Raw genomic sequence first — 17,994 nt, 5'->3', positions numbered from 1 at the left:
CCTTTAAAGAACCTCACGGAAAATGTATTTATACATTTTTAAGTCTTTGATGCATAAAACTGAAAATGTTTTTGTTACTCTGTGTTCATGTTTGTGTGATGCTGAGATGGGACTGAGGATGAAAATCCTTTTTAATTAACCAGACAACCAGCAAAAAAAGGAAAGAAGTCACAATCAAAACTGTCAAATGATTTTATTATCCCATGAAAATAACTCAAAAGTAGTCCAAACAGTTTGGATGTATTGTTTTATCCTTCTTTTCTTACAGAAAGTTCCTGTTTAAGTCTAAGAAGTGATGGAAAGCAGTGGAAAGCTCATGTTTGTCCTGTTATGCATTTTTCACATACGTTTGCGGTGCCTCTGTATCCGAGAGGAAAATATATTAAACTTGAAAAATATCTCACTAATGAGATATTGACATACAGAGAAAAAAAACACTTACAAAAACGAGATAACAGCAGATAAAGCACAAATGCAAACTGCCACATCTTGTCTTGGTGACTCTGGTAATATTCAACGTTTGTCCTCATGTTTCCTTCACTCAGTGAAACTCTGGTCAGAATTGTTCAGCATGTGTTTCATCCTGCAGAGGGATGTGCTACACAGACATATCAGTTGATGAGTAGCTTAATGCTACGCTTCTTTTCCCCGCCGGTGCCGACTCACACATTCCTCGCCAATCTCTCAACACTTCCACAGCAGAGAGTGTTAAGGATGTTCAGCAGGACGTTCTAAACATGGCAACTATTTATTTATTTATTTATTTTGAACAAAGTAAAAACAAGAAAACAAAACTATTGACATGTAATTTTACATTATCTACATTTAGAAGATACAAGATCTTATGGTTTCCTGTCGCTCTCAATCTCATTAACTTTTAAACATTTGGATCTCCAAACACCAGATAAACTTAAATTATTTCCACCTTATAATGACACTTAAATCTCACATTCTTGTCCTTAAATGTACAATTATTTATACATTTTAAATTTTTGGTCTTTGAAACATATCTTGTACAACATATAAGCTCCTTTATAAACAGTTTGTTTTTTTTATCTGGTTTATATTTGTCCGTTTTTTAACTCATCATTCAGTCCATTCCATAAATCAGACGCAATACTTTTTTTTATGTCCTTTTCCTCTTAAATTATAATCCCCCTCTCTGTCACAAAACATTTTTTGTATGTTATAAACATTTAAAGAAAATCAATGAGACCAAAAAGAGAGAGAGAGAGAGAGCAACACTAATGATGTTCAGTTCTTCCCTTGTTTAAAGCACAGAACCGTTTGGGTTTACTTCAGTGAAGTGAAGGAAGCCATTCAGTCTGTTGGCCACGCCTCTAAATATTGAATTAATATTAACTGCCTTATTTGGATCTGCTTGTTTCTCTTTGTGGTGGAATGTGGTTGTGTGCAGCACAGGCAACTTCTGGTAATCTTCATAGCGCCAAACTGGTGCATTGCTGGGTTTCAATATGACGTAGCACTGACATCAAGTAATGCAGATGGGGGTCAGTTGATCACCTTGACGCTGGGTAAATCCTCAAGATTGTATGACAAGTCTGTTATATCGAGACCATATGGATCATATCCTAAATATATGCGCACTTGTTTGAGATACCTTGTCTGTGCCACCTCAGGTTATTAACGTACTTGCTGTGATCCATTTTGCTCTATTTTGTATCGGAGGAACCAACTTCCTGACACCCATCTGAATTTTGGGTCACATGTCTGCAACCCAGTAATTACATATGTCACGGCCAAACTTTAGCAACCTCAACAGAGGTCCATGCCTCCAGGAAACAACCGTTTCTGATTAGCCGAGAGTCTAGAAAACACGAAGAGTAGAACAACCAGCTACGCTTTCCATAGTCTGCCTGGTTTTTACTAAGCTGCGTTTGGTATGCTACTTGATTATTTTAAAACTTTGAACCTTCTTCAAAACACAGAGAAACTTTTTATTAGAAGTATCAAAATATTAGGAGAAAATTGCAAAAATCACCATGACAGCCAGCTGTATAAAAAGACATTTATTTACAAATGTGACTTCAAATGCCCCACAAAAAGATTGTCATATTCAAATGTTGTTCTACAGTCCCAAACTTGAACTGTGCAAAAAGAACCCAGGCAGAATAAAATACATGCACATATCTGTACACTCTGTCAGCAAAATAGATCTGATTACAAAACATAGTCCTCGTTAAAAACACCTCTGGATTTCTTTTACCAAGCATCTCATTTTTTTTTAAACGTCTTGAAAATGAATATATTTCATTTTTCTTCCTCTTGGTGTTCTATATGAAAATAGTGAGATGCAATATAGCTGCAGTTTGTATAGACGACTTCTGAACGTCATCACTTTTTTTTCTTTGCCTCTTCCACATTTTTAGCAGCAGATTCTCAAAAATAATTAGGTGACATTTTATTTTCTACAACAGTTAAAACAAAAAATCCAACTAAGTGCTTCAGTGAGATCAGCAGACAATGTCATGATTTTTTTGGTAGTCAGAGGACATGTATGAAACTGACACAGTGGCTCATATATTTAGTAGGGACGCACAAAAGATCACTATGTTTTATAGTGGTGGAGGGGTGGTGGGGGTGGGGAGGCTCAGGGGGGTGAGGCTGCTATCCAGACGGGGCTAGGACCAGAAAAGAGGCCTGAGTTGTAGGGAAGTTGGTGTTACGATGACAGTCATACACACATTCCTGACATTGTCCACGTCCTAACAGAAGTATTTTGCAGAATCTTGAGTGGGTCATTGTAACAGGGTGAATCTGGTGAAAACATCTTGCAATTGGAAACTTTAGCTAGTATTTCTGTACATCGATGAACCGACATTATTACATTCATAAAAAAGTGATAATGTCTGTGTCATGTACCTGTGTTTAAAGTTTCACTCAAATTAGCCTCCAAATAAAACTATTTCCTCCACAAGGATCGACTGCGGAGCAACAGCACGGTCACAAGTTTCTGCTCACCATGTTTTTAAAACTCAGCGTGTGTTACATACAACAAACCACTTTGATTTTGAGCTATTATGCGACAAATTAGGATCTATTGTCTACTTCTGATCAACAGAGTCAATTATACGTACATGCTCATACAGTTAAACCCAAAATTACTCGTATCTGAAGATGTTTTAAAGCTGCAGTGCGTAACTTATAAAAAAATGTTTTATACATATTTGTTAAAGCTGTCATTATGTTGTGGAACAGTGAGACAGATAATCTGAAAAAAAAAAAATAAAGAAATCGATCTCCTCACTTAGCTATTTTTTCCATCTGAAGGATGGCAGAACACCGGTCCCGACAGAAAACAACCAAACAGAGAAGGGGGGGGGGGGACTTAGCGCTGTCAATCAACCTCAGAAACGCATTGCAAAACATGCCGACGGTGGAGAAACAACTTGGAATTATGGGAAAACCATTTATCCGTCGTCTTCAGTGGCCATGTTAACTAGCCTTCGCATTCAAGACACGCTATGCTAACAAGGAGAAGCTGCGCTGCAGCAGGCGCAAAGGCATGATTGACAGCGCTAACGGTATGTTCACACCAAACAAGCTTTGCGTGTTTGGTTTACATTCAGAGTCTATGGCGCGTCCAGGGCCTGTTGCAGCGTGTTTGGAGTGTTTTCAGTGTTTGACACATCCAACAAATGGGTCAGCAACAGAAAATTAGCTAGCCCTCATCCACAAAGAATTTGAAGGTAAACCAAGACGCAAAACGCGTATGGTGCGAATGCACCATTGTCTGCATTCAAAGTGCACACGCGTTGAACTTGAAGCACTGGACGCGTTTTTGAAGCATTTGGTGTGAACACACCATAAGACCCTCCTCCTGGCTCTGATTGGTTGTTTCTGGTAAGCACTGGGAGGATGAGGAAGACCTTAACTTCTACACATACCCTACTCTGTCAACATAGTGACTTTTCCAACAAATATGTAAAAAAAAACAAAAAAAAAAGTATTACAGTTACATACTGCAGCTATAAGGTTTAAAGTTCTCTTATTTTACAAGCATGTGTCTTCTGACTGGAGTTACTAACACGTTGAAGTGACCCAGAAAGGTGGGACCTAACTCAGACGGTGGGAACTAATGATGAGGCTGATGGCAGGTAAGCCTTCAAATGTCAAAGACCTGGAACTCATCACATAAGATTCATCCAAAAAAATATTTTGTAGAAACTTTTAAATTATTCTATATTCTAATGCCAAACAGTTTTTGGAACTTATTACATAGAAGAGTATAGAAACCGTAGAAAAAGAGCATAGGAAACGTATGCAAGTGTCAGGTGAGGGCTGGGGGTTAAAGGGTTGGTTTGGCATTTTTGAAGTGAGATTCTGTGAAGTTATTGTCAATAGTTTCTCTTCGTGCAGTAGAGAAACTATTGACAATAAAATGTTAGCTGTGGCATCTGTGAGCTCATCATTTGTTTTAGTTGACTATTTAGCTCTCAAACTAAAAATGTTACATTGTTAGTGTGTCGGTGTCAGCATTGTACTATTAGTCTACACTTCACAAGATAGAGCTGTTGTGCTTATTGCTGTTTTGTGAAGTTAAACATCTCTTATGATGCAGCATACCTCCAACTTGCAAGCTTTCCCTCCAAGGATGCTTTTACTTCTCAAGCTCACTGTAATTTGAAGCCATGCACGGCTACCATTAACAATAATAACTTCACAGAATACTTCAAAATCAAACCTTTAACCTGCTTTTTCCAATCCAGAACCAAACACATGGCTGATGTGGCGCCCTCTAAGAAAAAAGCCATTGTTCCAAAACAGACAACATCATTTTGGGCTAAAACTTGCAACTGCCCACATAGAAAATCTAAATACCTTCTAGAGAAATGTTTTACATTCAGGTGAGACAAAGCCTGAGCTGCTATTAGATGTTGGTGTGAGTCTTTCCAACGCAACACTACTGGTCCCATCTGTCAAGCATGGTGGTGGTAGGATTATATTGAGCGTCAGTTGGTTTGCCCTCACTGGGTGGAATAATGAAGATGGAGGATTACCTCCAAATGATTCAACTTAACCTAAATCTAACTGGTAGATTGTTGATGGTTAATGCCAGAACTGTGGCAGGAAACTAACCAATTTATATCAATTCTACCAATTTTACCAAGAAGAGTGGTCAAAAATCCAGGCATGCACAGTGTCTGGTCTAAGTGTACTTTACTAATGGATATTAAATCAAATATTATTAGCTTAACTGTATGTATATATCTGACCCTGCCTGGATAAGAGGAAACATACAGCAAATTCTAATTTGTGCGCTGCTGTTGTGGTGAGTGACAGTAAATCCAACCAATCAGCTGTGGTTGGGCTTTATTCAGCCAATCAAAGTTCAGGGTATGTTTTGTTGTAAACTTAGCACACTTAGAAGCTGAACAGATATTAGTTGCTATAACCAGTAGCAACCTGAAGTAGTTGCTTTAACCATGGCAGCTTAATGTGACATTCCTGCTATTAGATTTTAACAAAAAGTTTGGAGTATATAACTGAAAGAAGAACCAGCACAGAAGAGAATTTGCAACGAAAAAGGATTTTGAGCTCCTCTAAATGTATTCCTTGAAAATGGGATAGGTCTGTAATTTTAGGGAAGTTTTGAATAGGTGTAAGATTTTTTTGATGGACATTTACTTAAAAAAAGAAGAAGAAGAAAGTAGAGATTTAAACATGTTAGAGCAGGCCGTTTTCTTTTTTCTCTCAATACTTAGAATTGTATATGAGAGTCAGGGGGGTTTCTTTGTCTGTGTGCCCTGAAACAATTGATTACCAGTGCAGTAGATGTGAACCTTTGACCCTCCATGAATTTGCAGAGCCTTTGTTTCATTTAGCTGCCAAAGCACAAATTAGGTCTGGCACTTCATCTGCCCTTCACCTGAACTCACTGCCTGAACAATGTCCTCACAGTACTTCAAGCCACAACATAACTTACAACACATGACTGAGTAAAAATTATTCTGCTACACAGTCAATTTATTGATCATAAACATCAATCTTCATAGAAATGTTCCACCTCCCAGCTGCCTAATTTCAAATATTGCCAAGTGAAAGGTCTTGCTGAAGTAATCGGCTGATGCAGCTGATGTTTTACAAGACTAGCTGAAAGTGCAAAGATATTACTGAGGCAAGACTGGACACACACACACACACACACACACACACACACACACACACATTTCTTAATTATAGCTTTTGTTCTTGTTCTGGTTTGTTTTAGCCTTTAACCACATCTAATTTCCTCAAGCCTACCGACTGAGCTACAAACCAGTGACGGACCACCAAACTGCTCAATCTGATGTGCCAAAATGCACCATCAGTTTTAAACACAACTTCTACTTTTATTGTTAATACAAAAGTGGACAAACCCGCCCCAAACATCACACTGTTCAAGTTTCGCTCCCATATTGTTTGGACAGAAACGCCACTGGTGTCTATAGAGTACCAGCATGTTCTCTGAGGAACACAAACCACATTTATTTTTCCACTTGCAGTTGTCTGTGTTGCTAGTCGGCACTAGTGAGTGGTTATAGTTTAAGAAGTGAGCTGAGTTCACAACCAATGGACTTAACAGTATGTGCTGTATGTCCATTGGACTTACAGCAATGTGTAATAGCCTTCAAATGTTTAAGACTATTACACCTTCACCAACATTTTATTGGACAATGTTTCTAACTCATTAAGAAGTTTTCATTGGAATTCAACCATCTAAAATGTTTACACTGAGTTTACACATGTTCCTAAAATAGTCATGTTTGCATTAATTTGGATGAACTGCCTTCAGATCTGTAAATTCAGTTTTGCACTACACTGTTTTTCCATATTTTCCACCAGTCTGTGTTACTAGCTGTCAAAACTAACTTAGCAATGTCCCGATGAAGATGGTTTTTAATCACTGATTGCTATCAGACATGTGAAATTTAAGTATTTGATGATGCAGAGTCTGAATCTTTCCTTTCCGTTTCTCAGAATGGTGACACATGTTTAGTCCAGAACTGAATTATTAATATTTGGAGTAATTTGTTGAAGTTCAAAAGGTAATGCTAAGGTGTTATCCTGGGTGGAGAACTTGTTGAAAATGTTCTAATATTTTATGCCCTTCAGATGAAGTTGTTCTCATGTTTAACAAACTGCTCTGGAACTCTAACATTCAACCGACCGCCACTGGAAGCTGTCTGGGGATATCTGAAGGGAAACTTTGCTGGTTTCGGCTGCACAAATATAGCAGATATAACAATGCTGCACTCTTGAATTAGTAACTGCCTTTCTTCCCTCAATTTGATTTTATAGGATTGTTTCACGGATTTTAATTAAGGGAAAGGTTAATTAAGGGAAAGGTTGTGGGACATTCACATTAAATTTTCTATCTAGAAGGAACAACCATTACCACAAAATATTTGTGCACTCTTCAGTGACAACTCTCATATAGCTGCTGTTTCTCCTGAGTCATTAAATAATTTTAACATTAGCAATGCACAAAAAAACAAAGAAAAAACTAAGTACCAGAGTAAAACCTGTTAAATGTTCAATCATACTGTCAATAAATTGACTGTTTTGGAACATTTAGCAAGATGCTTGAAAAGAACAAAATACATATTTAGTTGAAGCTTTACCAAACGTCTAAGCGTTCTATCTGCATGACGCACTTTATGAGCAGTACCAACTTTTGGTGATAGAAAATATGAAGGTGAACAGAGTTCTATCCATACTGCAGATGAAAACCAGACAAAGAAAAAGCAGAGATTCTGAAACTATGTGGCAAACTTGTTGTGCATGGAGATAACTAGCTTAGCCACTGAATGGTTCTGTATGCGTCTAAAGACGAAACATGCAGAGATAAATGACTGGAACCATCCTATCGCCCATGTTCATCAGCAAAATGACTCAACTACTGCCACTTAAAATGCATATAGTCAGATAACTATATAGTCATAAGTACCTTTTGAAACTGGAAGCAGAAGTTAAAGCTGCAGTATGTAACCTCTGAGTTATATTTGTTGAAACTGTCACCATCTTGTGACAATATGAGTCACATAATGTGTGAAAAGAAATCTAACTCCTCTGCCTTCTTCAAGTGCTAACAAGAAGCAACCAATCAGAGCTTGGAGGAGGGTCTTAGCGCTGTTATTTATGCTCATGTACACATCGCTCATTTCCCCGCTGCTGCCATAGGGGAAATAAACAACTTTTCTGGGATGGCAAGTTATTTTTCCGCCATTAGTACATTTTAGCAGCACGTATTCGAGCAAGACTGACATCACTAAGCCCCTCCTCCTGGCTCTGATTGGTTGTTTTTGGTGCATTTCTTCAGATGGCAAGAGAAGCAGTGGGAGGAGGAGACAGAGCTCAATCTTTTCACAGATTATCTGTCTGATACTGCACTGTCACAGCATGGTGACAGCTTTAATAAATACGCCAAAAAAAAAACATTTTGTTACACACTGCAGCTTTAAACAGACATTTTTTTGAAGCTCACATTTCTGTATTAAAATGAACTTTTATTGATCCAATGAAATATTCCAATCTTAAATGTCACGTTTTCATTAACTAAGTGAAATATAATCACAATTAACAGAAATGAAATCTATATTTTGCGCTTTCCCCAATTGAGTTATTGAAATAAATGAACTCTTCAATAATATTAAAATTGATTGAATATGACTAAACTTAGGACATATTAAAGTTGAGCCTCCGCTTTAAAAGAAAGTGGCAAAAAACTTGATGCTAAAAATCTAACCGTGAATATAAAAATAAACTAGATATCTTTCAGAATATATTAGTAATGACAGAATTTCTGTTCCTGTACTTCAGTGCAGCTGCAGCAGTATTGATTCTTCCAGAAGGTTCACACAGCCAGAGATAACAGAAACCCTGCTGAAGATGCAGTCAAAAGGGAAAGTGTAGCTCATAACAAGAAGCATGAATTCTGGATCAGCCAACAAAACCTGGACCTGCTTTAGATCCTCCTACGACCCGACTCATACAGCAGGGATGAAGGCCAAACCCAGTCATCACCATTTGTTTGGTTGTCCCAACAAATCAAGATAACAGCAAAATAAAGTGTCTGATTACCTCACAGACATGAAAGCTGCATAGTAAAAGGAAAAACTGAAACATTTCACCAAATAAGCCTTTACTAAGTTTGACTCATGGTTTTTTATGTGGTTCCACAAACATTGAGTCGTGAAGATGATTTGTGTTCCGGTCATCAGGTCAGTGAAGGAACAGAACGTTCCCCGGAGCATTAACCTCGGTTTCAACACATTCTGAGATGTGAACGTCTTTCACTAGTTCACGACGTATAAAGGAAACCATAAATAATGATTACTTAGAAATTTGGCTCATTATAACCCCCCAAACTTGTCAGCACTATCCAATCAATTTGTAAAGGACATCAGCGCCAGTTTACCGTTAAAACACAACCAACCCCTTGATTGCCTAAATATTGTACAGCAACAGGACAAAAGCAGATAAGCCTGTGTAGGCAGAGAAAGGGGGTCAGGAAAAACAGAGCGAGCTGGGGGACGAGGTGAGGGAACAGACTGGAGTGGGGACGCCATAGTAGGAAGGGCTTGTTAAAGGAAAGAGCAACATGAAAAAGAGAAGAACTCCCATCAGGTAGGATGATAAAATGGCGAGCCGTTGGGGGTGCTCCAGTGCAGTGCTGATGGCTGGGAAACCCATGTAGTTACAAAAGGAGTGACAGAGAACCGGACCAATCAGATGACCTGGAAAAGACAGAGAGGTCAGAGTGACCAGAGGTCATGAAGACACGCAATCCTTCATGGTTACCATACAGTGCTTCCCCAGTAAACATGGCCGTCTGCCAGGCTGAGCGCCAATCACTTGTTTATTTTAAATAAACATTTAAATCCCACCTCGTGGTGGGATTTAAATGTTTAAATCCCAACCTACAGAAGCTCTGCTGAGAAGACAACGTTCATCATCCTAGCATGTAAATTTACACAAATCCATAGAAAATCCATACTGTAAAATAATCTAAATATTCTCTGATGGTAATGTCAATTTGTGGAGCCATTATTGTGTTTCAATGTTCCTAGCTTCAACTGTGTTTCAGTAAAAAAAAAAAGAAAACATCATCATATTTTACACTTAGCCAAATTAATAATTCTGGAAAAAAAATCCATAATTTAATCCATAATTGAACCAAAAATATTCTCCAGTGGCCATGCCGACATCTGATAAATTATTATTTTTATGTCCCATTGTTAGAATCTTTTAATATCGTAGTGGTCAGGTTTTTCTACCAGACTGCTTTAAATTTGTACAATTTCATTCAGAAAACTTCCCCCGCCTGGCCTGCTGGTGTTGGTCAGGGGGTTCGGCCGCCGCTGCATGGCAGCCTCGCCTCTGTCAGGCTGTGACAGAGGCAAAGCGGGGCTGAAATTTTTGAACTTTTATTTATCCAGACCTGGAATGTAACTGAATAATAAATGAGACCTCACCTGTTCTGATAAAGATGAATGCAGTGTAAGCTCCAAACACTGCTGTGTAGGAGAACTGAAAAACTGCAGCAAACCAGAAACGCAAACATGTCATCAGAAGATTATTCTTCATGTTTGGTGATGCCAACAATAATCAGGATGAAAGAGGTCACCTCTCACCTGCTGAGAAGAAAATTCCTGACAGCGTGCCCTGTCTGAACCTCAGCAGCTCTATGACATGGTGAAAATGAGCTGAAATAGAGAACAGTTACAACTGTAGCAAAAAGTACAGAATTTATGATTAATATCAGAGACACCAGCTGACGGGTCTAAAATGTACAAAATGTCCAGAAGAGATAAAGTCTTCTGGACAATCAGTCAACTTGTCTATTCTACAGAGATGACCTGAGGAAATACAAAGAGCAGTTTTCAAATGTTGATTTCATTTATAAATAGTAAAAAAAACTAAACTAGTTTGGTCTTGTAGGAAAATGTAATTCAGTGACTCAGTGGTGCCAGCCTGTTTAGCCAAGGTAGGTTTGCTTACAGAGAAGCAAACAGTTGGAAATTCAAAGAGCCTTAAATTTTAAACTCAAAAAGTAAATAGGATTTAATAATTTGCCTTGCAATGGTCTTAATATGCAAAACACCTAAAAGCATTGAGTAGATGAGAACATGGACTAAGCAGGAGTCTGAAGACTTCACTCTGTCATTAAGTAATTTACAGATCAGAAGAATACTAAGATCTATAATTTGACTATGATTATGTGTTGACACACAGATATAAAGTTGCCTCTCGTCAGAGATGTTTAACCAGCAGCCTGAAAATCGACCTTTAGTAACGTCTCACCAGATGACTAATTACCAAATGACACACAGTAGTGCCTGCTGTCCGTTTCAGACCTGAATCAGAGTCCTAAACAATCCCACCTGTTTCCTCAGTATATTATGATCAACTGAGTTAAATAACAGACAAATTCTAGAACTATTGTTAAGATTTACATCATTTAAAACTTTTACCATGTAGCCAGCTAGCTAGACAGCTTTGTATTACCCTGTCGGAAAATTGGTTTGCAGCACTGAAGCATGAGCATTCTTATAAAAGACATACATACACAAAAATAAATAAACAACATGCAACATTAACAGCAAAGAAGTTAAGTCTCAGTAATTTATACCATTTTACTGTTTCATGATTTATTCACTTGAGCGTGCTGCATAGTGACAATGACCTTTCTTTATGAAAAAAAGATTTATGTGTTGTGTGCTATTCCCCATCATGCTTGCCCAGAGTTTGCCGCTGAATTTTACTCACCCACTCCAAAAAACAGAGGGCAGGTGAAGATGGCAGTGGAAGGACCGGCACACGGCACCAGCATGGGCAACATGCAGGCCCTGAACACCAACTCTTCAGTCAGTGGTGCCACCACCTGATTTCTCAACCAGCGCATGTCGCTGAGGCACAGCGTCCAGAAGCACGGGTCTTTAACGAGAGGCAAACAAGAAGTGAAAGCTCTGCTGCTGTAAAGTCGATGCAAAATGTTTTTCTCCAGAAATAAAATTCATTTGTAACTTTATTTACAAATGTACTGACTGATGCATCAAAGAGGGGGAAATAGAGATTCACCAATCAGGGATTTTTGGCTGATTCCCTTTTTATCATTTTTGTACAATTCTGACCTGCTGATATACATTTCAGGAAAAATCAACAGCCCTTCCTGTTATTTGTCACTGGTCAAGAGAAAAAAAAATTCTGGGGGCTTTCAACTCTTTTAGGGTCATGTTGATGAGCTGAATCCTAAAATCACATTGGTTTTGCTCAATCAGGTCAACTTTCTGATCTATGGAGCAACATGAGCATCAAAATGCAGGACTTGTTCTCACATCTGGAGAATCTGATCAATGAGTGATGAGCAGGAGGAGAGATTCCATCAGGACAGGGAGAGACGGAGAATTTTACAACGAAGACGTGATGTTCAGGTCACATGTACTTACCCTTATCAGTGTTTATTATTCAATTTACAGAAACCCAAGTTTGTAACATTTAATTTATACTCTGTTAGAAACAATTAATTTTCTCTCCTAAAACCTTTTTTGGATGAGAAATATTAACGGAAATGAACTGATAATGTCACAAAAATGTCATCAATTTAGTCAGATGATCAGATTGCCACATAGAGAATGTAGAAAACCATTTCATATTTTAGTCCCTGCACTGTAGGGAATTTATCTAACTAAATATCTAACTCAATATTAAAACTATTTCTTGCGTCACAGATTATGATTTTATGAAACCCAGAGTGCTTTTCATCTAAAATGTTTTCTCATTCCAGTAACCAGACAAAAACAAAAATACCTTTTCTTGTTCAAAGTGAAAGATAATTTAGCTACAACTATGTAACTATTTGACTAAAAGGAATCTGAGCTTGTTTTTATCCCTCAACCACAGAATGTTTAAAATGGAAAGAGACTGAACATGTTTCAAGTGATACATTAATAATATCCACTAAGAAGAGCCAGTCATTATGTTATTAAATGATACAATTATCCAAAAAATTAAACACTATAATTAAAGTATAATGCGCAGCCATATTTATAAAGAATGTGGATAAAAAATTGGCAACAGATCAACTGGGATGTTCAACATATAACATGAATGTGCAAAAAACAGAGCTGGTGCTAATGTTTCGGAAACGAAGAGGCAGTTAGGTTGACATGGGATTCAACCAAACTCCTTAATGTGTGTCAACGTAGGCAGACAAACTAAAGTTTAAAATGAAATGCTCGTTTATACAGAAAAGCAAAAAGAAAGCTTCTGGACTCACCAAGTACCACACGAACACCGTCTGTGAAGCTCCAGGGACTGTCCATGGACAGCTGCATTAGTGGGCCCAGAAACAGGACCTGCAGGAAAACACAGCATCAGTTCAGCTTTATACATAAAACACCAGATTCACATCTGGACAGTTTCTCCCACCCACTGACTGATCCTTAGGAGCTGAAACAGGTTAGGCTAAAGGAAAAACTCCTTCACTGTTGGTGAAAAGCAAACATCACAATCACACACAGTAAATTATTAGCAAAAGTAAGTACACCCTCACGTATTATACATCTTTTCATGAGATACGACACTTTACAAATTTAACAGTGTAAATTTGCCATCTCCTCAACACACAGACAATAATATGTAAACAGGTGGCAACAAAAGTGAGTACACCTTTCAGATTAAAATCAATTAGTCCTGAAACTAATAATGAAATAATATTGTATGTGGTGGATAAACAACCACAAACAAACCCCTAAAACATTTAATGTCCCTATTACATGTTTCTACAGTCTAACTAGCTCAAGCTGTAAGAACTATTTCCCTTCTGTGGTTATTAGGATTCGACTTCAGCATTTTTCCCAGAATGTATTCAGAGTGGATGATTTCTTACCATAGTCAGCAGCAGAGGAAGAACAATCGCAGGAATAAAACCTTCAAGGCGAATCCCCAAGAGGGCCAGCAATGGTGAGACAGTCTGACAAAAACACACATCAAAGGTACAGTAATGATAAAAACAGTATTTACTTAAACATGTGGGACTTTTGCCTCATCAGCTGACATTAAGGCAAAGAAGATAGACAAACTCATTCAAAACAAAATACTTCAAATCAGTCACACATCAGGGGCCTTATGCATAAAGCGTGCATGCGCACAAAAAATGTGCGCCGCCATATTTTACGCACAATCAGCATGTATAAAAATTAACTTTGCGTCAACGTTTGCGTAAATATACGCACACTTTGTCTGTGAACAATATCAAACTACAAAGCATCAAAACTCACCTAAATACACTGAAATCTGACTATATTCAGTGTTTTTTAGACCAAGAAGCTTCAAACCTGTTGTTTTTTCATGATTTTAATATTTTATTGTTTAAACGTAAATGATGAAACTGAACCGCATTTTTCCTCAGACAATAAGCTAACACGCACACAAAATAAAGAAAATTAAAATAGAAGGATGCGTAAACCTCACTTGAATGTAAATAATACTTTTCCTCTGTTTTTATCTCATAAAGACTGGTCTGTGCGCCAAAGCGCATGAAATGCATCTATGGGGTCATTTCTTATTCAGACTAAAAAAGAAACAAAATACTTCAAAATACTTAGTCTTTTCTGACTAAAAAAGAAAACAACGTTGGATCAGCAGATTAACTCTAGACAGATCAGGTTTGATTATTTTTAAGGTGAGCAGGTGTGTAGACAATCACACATATTCAAGTGGCTGCGTGAAGGTGAGCCGCGTAAATGTGGAGCGCTTTGGCTCTGATGGAGAACATCGTCAATGGAAGGATTCAGAGGGAGTGATTGATCAGATTGATCTGCTGGGAAATATTGATGATGGTTTATTAGGGTTTAGATTAATCCAGACTGAACATCCTGGATCTCTGAGCAAAACTTAAAGAGCTGTGCGGTACCGGTACCGATACCGGTCCAGCTGCAGTCATCCTTCAGTCGAGCCATGCCCGCTTTGTGAATGCGCCATATGGACAGAAAGCATCTCGATTCCGTAAATGTACAACTTATGCACATGATTCCACTATTTAGAATAAACGTCCACATTCCCACTCAAAGGACTCTCTGACAGGCTGTCTGCCCGGCTGAAAGCGCTACTGTTCACACATCTCTGCTACTGTTTGCATCTCTTTATTTTTTATTTCGATATTTTTTTTCTCTTTAAAATTTATTATTTTTATTTTAGTGAGGGGACCGCATGTGCCCTGAAAGCTCCTTTTAAATAAAATATATAGTTATTATTATTATAAATATTTATACTGCTACAAACAAGGACGTTGCCATGGTTATTGCTTCACGTGGTGGCAGACTTCCGGGTATTTATACTAATTTACATATGCATTTATGGGAGCGACAGGGCGGACCAGCAGCTGCCTCAATTTCCCGCAAATTGGGGTGTACAAAGGAAAGGTGTGCAGTCACGTGCCTGCGCATGGCTTTATACAGCCAAATTTTTTTGTGCGCCGCACTTTTCTACATTTTTCCAAACGCCAAGCTTTAGTGTGAAAACAGCGCACTCTTTTCTGCATGAGGCCCCAGGTAAGTAATGACTGAATACACATCTTAGCTATGTTTTGATCATGCATGTCAGGCTGCATATGAATACCTGTACCACATGCCTGAAAAGTTACTGCTTTACAAAAAACTGCACTCATTTGTAGCCACAGCTGACATTTATTGGTTTGGACCCAGTTTGATGCACTAATCTTTAATTTAGCCATCAAGCATATAATGTAATAATGACAAAAACCTGCAATATGATGGGATGTCATACAGCTCAAGAAATTAAATAAAATTAACTTTATTTAAATGAAAGAATAATTTTCTTTTGAGGAATGTTTGGAGGTATTTGGCACATAAATATATGGATATATTTCAGTATAGTTTATTTCTGTAATTTCAGCTCTCTGTAAAAGACTGAATCCCTCAAAGACACAGTTCATTTGAACAAAGTTTGTTTTAAACTCACCTTGACTGATGTGAATTCTCTCCATGCCCAAACAAAGAGAGGCGACAGGCCCGACACGATCAGGACGCTGGTGAAGCGCCTCTTTATCACTGCAGGATGATCCCTGAAAACGGAGAACAAACATTAGGGTCAAAGTGCACCAGTGGGATTTAGACGGCCACAAACACACTGTCATGTCATGACATGACATGTTGCTGCCACTTGGGAGCTTTTCTAAGACAGTCAATCTTTGATAGTGGAGGAGATATACCTTGTCTGATGGTGGTTGTTTTTTTCTTCTAAAAACCGATAGTTTGCTTTGTGACTAAAGAAAAACTGGATCTATGTTAAAACAGTTCAATAAGCTAAAGAGAGCAGCTGACAGGACGCAAGTAAATCTATAAACAATCACCTTTAGAAAGCCCCAGTAGCAACAAATCTCCATTTCTAAACAGCTTTAGCTTTATTGTCATTTTGTGAAATAGGTGAAAACTATCACAATCCTTCATTTGACACATTTTCTTTCATATACTCAATGAAGCGTTTGGAGTCATAAAATGTGGGTTTAAGCGGTGAGTTAAAAGGAACAAGGAACAGGGAAGGGAAACAGAAGAACTAAAGTCACAGAAATATGGGCTAGTTGATAATGTTTATTGGGAATTTTTTTCAGCTAGAGACAGGATGGATTGAGATAAAGAGGGAAACAGAGAACAAATAAGTTTTTGTTTTTCACGAGTTTTACAAACTAGTTTTAGTAGATTTTGCATTTACTGTAGAAGAATCCAGTTCAGTTGAGCATTCTAGGTATGTTCTGGAGCAGCAGTAGCTTAGAGCAGCTAAATACCGCGGAATAGCCTTTAGTCTAATGCTCGTTAATACTCACCTGGGCAGGTCGCTCCTCCAGACATACAAACTGCCAACATAGCAGCAGGCAAGCAGAAGACAGGACAGCACTGACAGCCAGCACAGTCCACCCGAAGCCTCTTCCATCTGCTCTGTCACAATGCCTTCCTCCTCCGCCATGATGGTTCACACAGGTGAAGAAGGAGCACTAAGCAGAGCCGGGCTGGCTTCTGGACCATCTGGCACGCGCCAACATCAGCACAAATCAGAAGAATCTGTCAAAACTCTATAATACCTGTTAGTTCAACTGCTAGCGATTCGGCGCTTTCTAACTGCGTCATCATCGGTTTCCTTCTTTTTCCTCGGTATGTTGTAGTTTGAGACACCTCTGGGTATGTTATCGCCCCCAACTGGTGGAGATACATATGTAACCCAGGGTTCTAGCAGTTGGTTTTCCAGCCCCTCTGCAGCACTCTGTTAATGTGAATCAAAATGGTTTAGAGATTAATTCTATAAATTAGAATTTTATTGAGGAACTTTATCACTGTGAAAGTGATAATGGAAACGTATTACATACATTAAGTACACAGACCGGCTTCCCTTTATTTCTGTAAATTACGATGATTTAATCCTGCTTACGTTAAGGAAAACATGACATTTAAAATTAGAATACTACAACAAATAATTTAACAAAAATAAAAACATTTTATTAGAAACTGCCACTGAGGAGATAATCTAGATTAGAAGATTGTTTCAGGTGTCTGTGAAATGTCATGTGGCTGTATGATGCACTGGGATTTGAAGACATTCAAAATAAAAACAAAATGTAAAAAAATCAAGGAAAATATCAGCTTTTTAAAACACGCAATGCTTAGAAAAATATCTTAGGACCAGAGGTATAGATTACCCAAAAATTCCACTCAAGTAAGAGCAGAACGTTCCTCCAGGCCTGGCAGCCATAGGGACTGACCCTACAGATCTTTTTATTATTTCCAAAGAATATTATGATCTCTGTCTCGTTTTCAGCAAACACAGAGATGAAAGACGGTTTGTCTATCTTATGCATTCCTTGGGTTGCTATTTACTTTAGTGGTATTTTCACATTTTTGTTTTTTCTATATTCTTTCTGTGGTCTTTCTTATTTGTTGGGATCATCAAGTCAAGCATTGACAGCTTAGCTTTACA

At 38.1% G+C, this 17,994-nt stretch overlaps 1 protein-coding gene across 1 annotated transcript; it reads right to left on the bottom strand.

Moving 5' to 3' along the window:
• Positions 1–2,015: 2,015 nt before the first annotated feature.
• Positions 2,016–17,185, bottom strand: rce1a (Ras converting CAAX endopeptidase 1a). The gene is made up of 8 exons (XM_008434988.3): positions 16,850–17,185; positions 15,988–16,090; positions 13,895–13,978; positions 13,283–13,361; positions 11,773–11,940; positions 10,638–10,709; positions 10,479–10,541; positions 2,016–9,740 (listed from the first exon to the last, which is right to left on the bottom strand). The coding sequence occupies exons 1-8, from the start codon at positions 16,987–16,989 to the stop codon at positions 9,511–9,513; spliced, it is 939 nt and encodes a 312-aa protein (XP_008433210.1). The 5' UTR covers positions 16,990–17,185; the 3' UTR covers positions 2,016–9,510.
• Between the last annotated feature and the right edge of the window lie 809 nt (positions 17,186–17,994).

Source organism: Poecilia reticulata, chromosome 18 (assembly GCF_904066995.2).
Source record: "Poecilia reticulata chromosome 18, P_reticulata-male-v2, whole genome shotgun sequence".
In the NCBI taxonomy this organism is placed as follows: Eukaryota; Metazoa; Chordata; class Actinopteri; order Cyprinodontiformes; family Poeciliidae; genus Poecilia; species Poecilia reticulata.
This window is presented reverse-complemented; position numbering and strand designations above follow the sequence as displayed.

Coding starts and splice junctions, on each gene's coding strand:
- rce1a (XM_008434988.3), bottom strand. CDS start 16,989: ATGGCGGAGGAGGAAGGCATTGTGACAGAGCAGATGGAAGAGGCTTCG. Junction 13,979..15,987: donor GAGAATTCACATCAGTCAAG/GTGAGTTTAAAA, acceptor TGTTTTTGTCAG/ACTGTCTCACCATTGCTGGC. Junction 10,542..10,637: donor AGGAATTTTCTTCTCAGCAG/GTGAGAGGTGAC, acceptor GGTTTGCTGCAG/TTTTTCAGTTCTCCTACACA.